Source organism: Bombus bifarius, unplaced genomic scaffold (genome assembly GCF_011952205.1).
Source record: "Bombus bifarius isolate JDL3187 unplaced genomic scaffold, Bbif_JDL3187 scf7180000008233, whole genome shotgun sequence".
Taxonomy (NCBI): domain Eukaryota; kingdom Metazoa; phylum Arthropoda; class Insecta; order Hymenoptera; family Apidae; genus Bombus; species Bombus bifarius.
The window spans coordinates 312,120-318,986 of NW_022884528.1; the positions used below are offsets into that span (position 1 = coordinate 312,120).

General features: G+C 24.9%; 2 protein-coding genes across 4 annotated transcripts; both read right to left on the reverse strand.

Moving 5' to 3' along the window:
* Positions 1–2,030: 2,030 nt before the first annotated feature.
* Positions 2,031–3,618, reverse strand: LOC117211450 (transmembrane inner ear expressed protein). 3 transcript variants are annotated; one of them, XM_033455328.1, is made up of 3 exons: positions 3,045–3,618; positions 2,369–2,726; positions 2,031–2,294 (listed from the first exon to the last, which is right to left on the reverse strand). In XM_033455328.1, exons 2-3 carry the CDS (start codon positions 2,715–2,717, stop codon positions 2,089–2,091), a joined length of 555 nt encoding a protein of 184 aa, XP_033311219.1. In that variant the 5' UTR covers positions 2,718–2,726; positions 3,045–3,618; the 3' UTR covers positions 2,031–2,088. The 3 variants fall into 3 exon arrangements, with proteins under 3 accessions (XP_033311219.1, XP_033311218.1, XP_033311220.1); XM_033455327.1 differs by lacking the exon at positions 3,045–3,618 and having other exon boundaries at positions 2,369–2,831; XM_033455329.1 differs by lacking the exon at positions 3,045–3,618 and having other exon boundaries at positions 2,031–2,261; positions 2,369–2,828.
* A 125-nt stretch (positions 3,619–3,743) lies between these two features.
* Positions 3,744–6,386, reverse strand: LOC117211449 (probable actin-related protein 2/3 complex subunit 2). Its single transcript, XM_033455326.1, has 7 exons — positions 6,044–6,386; positions 5,508–5,601; positions 5,124–5,223; positions 4,839–5,040; positions 4,545–4,765; positions 4,232–4,433; positions 3,744–4,153 (listed from the first exon to the last, which is right to left on the reverse strand). The coding sequence occupies exons 1-7, from the start codon at positions 6,115–6,117 to the stop codon at positions 4,126–4,128; spliced, it is 921 nt and encodes a 306-aa protein (XP_033311217.1). The 5' UTR covers positions 6,118–6,386; the 3' UTR covers positions 3,744–4,125.
* Positions 6,387–6,867: the final 481 nt, after the last annotated feature.

Consider the following 6,867-nt stretch of genomic DNA (forward strand, 5'->3'; position numbering starts at 1 on the left):
TGTAGCACAATAAAATGCTATTTGGTCAAGTTCTATGAAAACTTCTTACCTCGTAGTGAATTCCCAATCTTCATCAATTAGAGGTATCCTGTCATCGTTACACTTATATGTCAGTCAGCCTATACCTCTTTGTTACTATAAATAGGATCATACTGAAAGAACGCATGCAGGTAGATTTTAAAAGCATAGGTAGTTCCTTCACTCTATGGAAACGTTTTGCACAATGTACAACGACTTCGAATCCTTTAAAAATATTGTCTATATTGTACATTACGCTTCTGTTGGATCCTCTAGTCCATGAAGTTTTTCCTACAGTTTATTAATTTATAGTAGAATAAAACTTTCTTGCTCCATGTGGAAGATTCTCTTATAACTTCCTTTACTTATATCTCAATATTAGTTATAGAAATTCATTTTAGAAAAAATCAATATGGATTATGCAACAGTATAGATCTAATTTCAAATGAGATACATCAGTAATATTACAGTTTCCTTAAATTTATTCCTATGATTTTTCGTTGAGAAAGAAAAATATCTATTTAAGGGAGAAGTCCTTATAAGAATATTTTTTTTGTAAAAAAATATTTAAATCTTAAAAAAATCTTATAAAATCTTAAAAAAAAATATTTATGTAAGAAAATATTTCTTTTCTATAAATATAAATATTAAATAAACAGCTTCTTTCTTAACTTAATGGATTATTTCTAAAATAAAATATATTGATCCATACGAGCTTTTAAAAGTATTAGACTTTTAAATGTCGTATTTCATCAGAGTATAATTAAAATATTCCATGTGAATAACTACTATATGTGATATTATTAAAAATATGGAAAATAATACACCAGTTGGTGCTGTACAATGTTAAAAATCTAGATTAATTCAATTTCCTTACTAAATTTAGTTTCATTTTATGAAGTGGAAGGAGCATTAAGGTAGTTAAAACACTATGATTAATTAAATCATTCCTATATGCGTGTGTGTATAATATGAGCGAGCGATATATGTATATATGATAAGTCATATTTCTTCTAAAATTTTTATTTCTCTATGAGAAATGTTTATATCTATAAAGAGACCATATTTCTAAAAAGATGATTAAAATTTAACTTTTATTAAACTCATTTTATTGAATATTCAGAATTTTATTAAAAGGATTCATATTTTGTTATTTTTTCTGCTACTTGTTTCTCATCTTAATGCTTTTTACGTAAAGTCAATCGTAAAAATTCATTTATAATTTTATATCTGGTTCATTTTACAATAATGTTAGTTATTTTTTGTTTGCCAGCTAATAAATAGGTTTTATAAATATTTATATTCTGTTAAATTTTATAACATTTCCAAAAATTGTTTTAAAATTAAAATAGTAAATAATTTTATAATTGTCTTACGTACATAGTAAAGAGTAAACAAATTTTGGTTTTCAAAGAAGAGAGAGAAAGACAGAGTAAGAGAAGAGAGAGCGAAAGAGAGAGAGAGACAATAAGAATTATGTCTAAAAATTTTGTTTCGTATACATATAAGATGATTTAACTCTATAAATGTACTAGCATTAATAACTTATATCGTTTAGAAACAAACGTAATAATAATCTTTAATCATTAATGAAAATATAAAATTTGTACTGTGATTGCTTCTTCTTTTATGAATAATGTCTCATTTAAATTACATATAATTTGTAACAATTTATTTTATTTAATAACAGTGAGAAATCTGCACTTTTAACAATACTAACCATCTAATAATATAAGTAAATAAAACATAATGTGGTAGGTAATATACATTAGTCCTATTAAGTGCTTTCTAAAATGTATTATCTTTTGCTATAGATTATTGTTGCATGTATGATAAATTAATTTCTGTATTATATTCATAAAATAAAGATTATATTTAGTCAATTAACGCTGTATAGAATTTATTTCATTTAATATTATTACAATGAATACGTAATTTAATTAATTATTACAAATTTTAACTGAAAATTTAATAATACTAACAATATTATTGTTTCAAAAAATTAATCATAATTGTAGATATAGTATTTAATATCAATGTTCTATAATGACGCATTTATTTGTAAATTCATTAAATTATGCTGTCAACATTAGGATGTTCTTGTTTAGTAAAATGAATTCCACTGAACATTGCATTGAATCTTGATCGTAATCCATGTTGTATATTCTTATATGTTGCTTCTTGATGATCCTTTTGTACCTCTTGTACTTCCATATCAAATTTATTTTGAATTGTGCTTAATGCTAATAAAGAACAAATATGTGTATTTAAACTAACTGAAATAATAAAGTAAATCAATGAAAACATTATTAAGCGTTTTCTGTTACAACCTTGCTTTGGACTCCTTTACCTTTCTTCAAGTCCATATCATCCATTTCCGTATTACTGATTTTAGATAATTCTTGTCTGAAACTCTCTGTTATTTTTTTTCGAATATAATCAGCTTCTATTTCTTGTTTAGTTCGTGGCACTCTAAATCGGATACAACAACAAAGTCCAATCAATACACTAAGTAAAATAGAAAGTATTATGCCAGCAAGTTGCCAAACTCGAAATCCTGAAAATGCTTCATCTTCCAACCATTTTTCAACTCTGCCTTCAACACAGTCTCCAGGTCGTACTGCTATTTCATGAGGTGAACATGGTAGAAAGGATGAAGATAAAATTGATGCAATAGTTGGTTCATCCAATTCCTTCATAGTTAATTACTAAAAAGATTCAGTCACTTAAATAAATTTTAAGAAGTAAGACATATTTAAATGGAGAATAAATATCATTGTTAAGTCATTATTGTGAATATTTCATTTCATTTCTTTATAGTATTAATCACATAATTATATATCATGTATAATTATAAATGTAAACTTTAATTAAATGAATTTTTACATTAAAAAAGTAATGCAAAATAATATAAAGTTTGTTTCTAAACGCTATCAACAAAGTATTTTATATTAATATCACATTATAGTATATATTCATACATTTTAACTATAATAAAAATGGTTATAATAATCTATGGTACTTACATATTTTAAAAAATGTAATATAATCTGTATTAACATAAAAAATTTTTAATTCGTTTTCACTTAATCATAGGAATAATTAATACAATGAAAAGTTTTAAACAGAAGGGTAGAACAGTATGGAATACTGTGTGAAAGAATGCGTATAACTGAAATTTTAAGAGGCACATACTGTAGCTTTTATGTCAGTGTTAAATAAAGAGGTGTGGTTATTAATGAACACCCGTATTTGGCACTCCCTAGTTTTCACCTTAATCATGTCTTCCAACCCTTACATCCATTTGCTAATTACAAATCAATAGTACTAATTTTCATAGTCATTAGATCAATATTTCCGATTAATACAAACAAAGGTTTGGTAATTACATCACTTATAGAATTAATACTTTTATTATCTTACAATTATACGTTAATAAGAGACAATAAAATATAGCTAACAAAAATAATTTATCAAAAAAGACAGTGCTATGTTATTAAACATACAAATGATACATTGATATATTTCTTTATAAAATCCACGCATTCCTTGTTATTTTAAACATTTTCGTTGTACGTGGAATTTATAGAAAATGACAATTTTCCTGAAATTAATAAACATAAAATATGTTTTAAAAAAGTAGAACATGCGATTATGCATCTTTGATCATAAAGCTTAATAGCATTAAGATCATATTTTACATGTAAAAGTAGTAAAACACAGGATATTTTTTAACTTTATTCATAAACAGACTATGTATTCCCTGATTTTTTCGAAGACTTTATGCACTCTTGTAATATTACTTTAAGAATTTCAATATAAAATGGCTTTTTAATCATGCGTTTCGTTGCTGTACACACATTTTAAGTATGTTTACAGCAATATAGATTTTTCTAAAGATCATTGTACTGTTCAGAGACAATGAGTGGTAAGACTCAAAGACTGACAGCTTTTAACTCATTAATCTGATGAATTAGAATCTTTCATTACAAACAATATTTCTTGCCAGAAGATCAAAAAATTTCTAGCAAATCTATGAGATAAATGAGAGCTTTGTCATTTATCCTTTATTAAAACAATATAAGGAATATAATCTTATGTTTACACTCATTCCTTCCTGATAAACGTTCTACCTCTGTAAAACATAAAACATTTTTATATTTATTATCCTAATATAATGTATTAAGCAGCATATATTTTTTAAAGAACTTACGTAATGGTTTTCTTCTCAGTGTTTTTCGATTGAGATCTTGCTCTATTTAATATCTTTAGGAAGTCTGTTGTTTTGGTGCGCATCCTTGAGTGAATATAAACTTTACTATATTTAATATGATAATGTAAGTAATTTCTAAACATGTGTATTAAATCAATAGTATTATCACGAGCTTCTCTATTTGTATGCCTTGGAAATAATACTGCAAAAAGAAACATATAACAAATGAGATAGATAAATATGTAACTTTTAATATTCTTTGCATGTTTTTTATGTTCTTTTAAAATTTAGGCATAATTAGATTTATATCTACCGAATGTGATGTATCCAATGCAGTCTCCAACAGCTGCCTCAGAATCTTGTAATTCTAATGGTGGTTCACGGTGATTAAATAGAACCTGTGGAGCTGTGTGACTTGCACGTCTTCCTTCTTTCAATTCTTGTAAAAATAACTTTCCAATAACCATATCATCTTCATCTTTAAATATTGTGCTAAATACCACTGTTACTCTATCACTTTTGGCTTCAACATACCTTTATGTAAAATATGTATAAATTAAATATAGCTTACTTTCATTATCATTGCAAAGTGAAAGTATATTCTTACATTGTTTCTTCGTCTCTATATTGAATTACTGCCCTTTTTTGCAACTGGGTACCTGGTGAATCATAATACTCTTCTTGAAAATCAAAATACTTCTCAAAAACACTGGCAAAACAGTGTCTCTTTAAGAGTGCAACTTTTTTAACTAATGATTCCCAATCTTCGGGCAAATTTTCCAAGTCTATTAATACAGAAACATTGTAACCTAGTAATGGAAATACAAATATTTTATTTAATAATTTTTGAATAACAATTTTAAGTACTTCAAATATAATTTAATTTGTTTACCATTTTCTGGAGCTATAAGGTAAGATCCGTATTCACGTATAAGTAATTCATCAGCCCCATGTTCTTGTAATTGTTTATAAAATTTAAGTAAAATACTTATCTGTAACAAAATGAAGAATGTTAACAAAAAAAATCAAACACATAAAAATATCAAAATATAAAGTAAAAAATAAAATAAAGCACATTATATAAATCTAAATTTGATTATGATAATACTGAAAATGATATAAATAAATAATAATAATAAATAAATACTATAGTTATAATTAAATATAAAAAGTAATACATCAATTTGATAATATTGTTACTATAAAGAGATGATTATATGAAAACTTATCATGCAATGAAAAGTACAGATATGATAAAGCTTTTTTTAAAACTTACTCTAATTTTTGACTTGTCACCACTTAAGTTAGAAATATGAAATAAAACTCCATCAAAATCTGCTATAACAACATCTGTGGATTCTGGTTTATGACTACAAAGAAAATATATCTTAATTGTATTAAATACAAAATTACAAATTGATAACAGGAAAAATTAATTACTTAATAACGTTATAAAATTATTTTATATATATTTTGGCTATATGTTATTTTTATGCATTATTTACATAGTCTCGTATGCAATTTTTAATATTAAAATAATCAGATATATATATGTAAAAATGTTTAAGCAGAAAATCAAATATTATGAACATCGCATTTTATATAAACACTTGTTTGACATAATGCAGAAATCTTGGATTTAAAACTGTTTGTTTTAATTTAGAGGGAAATTTGTAATGCATATATTAAATATTCTACTACAATAAACGTCACTAATATTTGAAACGGACACCGCCCTAACTTATAATCCCCAACTTTATCTTAAAAATGTGCAAAATATCTTGACCTTAAAAAAGGAAGCACTTTACTTACCCCGACAGAGTATTTTTTATTTTGTTACTTAACGTTTCTTCTAGTATCCTATTGTGTATCTCTAACAAAATCATTATTATATCTTATATTAATTAGTTTTAATATTATAACACAGTAATTACTAATTATCTACTGAGGAATTTAACCATATACACGATTCTGACTAATTTCTAATCTTTTCTCTTGAACCAAGTGATCGCAGGTTTAACATAGCCAGGTCACCCAACCATACGTTATATTGTACCACTACTAATAGCAATTGATTTATTGGACAACATGCATTATATGTTATTTTCTTGTTAAATATGTTAAAATTTCCATATTTCAATCACTTTTATTGTGTATAAACATGTATAACTACAAACAAACATTTTTATCAATTAAATTTAAAAAATGTAACAATTAATTATTGTATTCAACTAGTTACAACTAAGTTACTAGCTTCACGAACAGAAATATATTGAAGTATTTGTGTTTATGCAAAACGAAATAAATTTAATGTAAAATAAGTTTAAAATATATATTACAAAATTCTATTACATAAGTAATAATTTTTTATATCATGATGTCATATAATTACATAAAGGTTTCATGATATGCATTCAATAATAATCTTATCGGAAAGCTCTCTGTAGCTTTGTTTTTTAAAAATTTAATATTTTTTTAATAATTGCCTAAAAATTTTTTAAATACAAATTATTTAGTTGAAAAATCTTGTAACAGTTTACATAGCCTGTTTGCAACCGTAACATACAAAGGAATATAAAGGCATAATGGCCCAACAAAACATATACATCCGTGTATTGAGTAATTTCTTGAAAAAC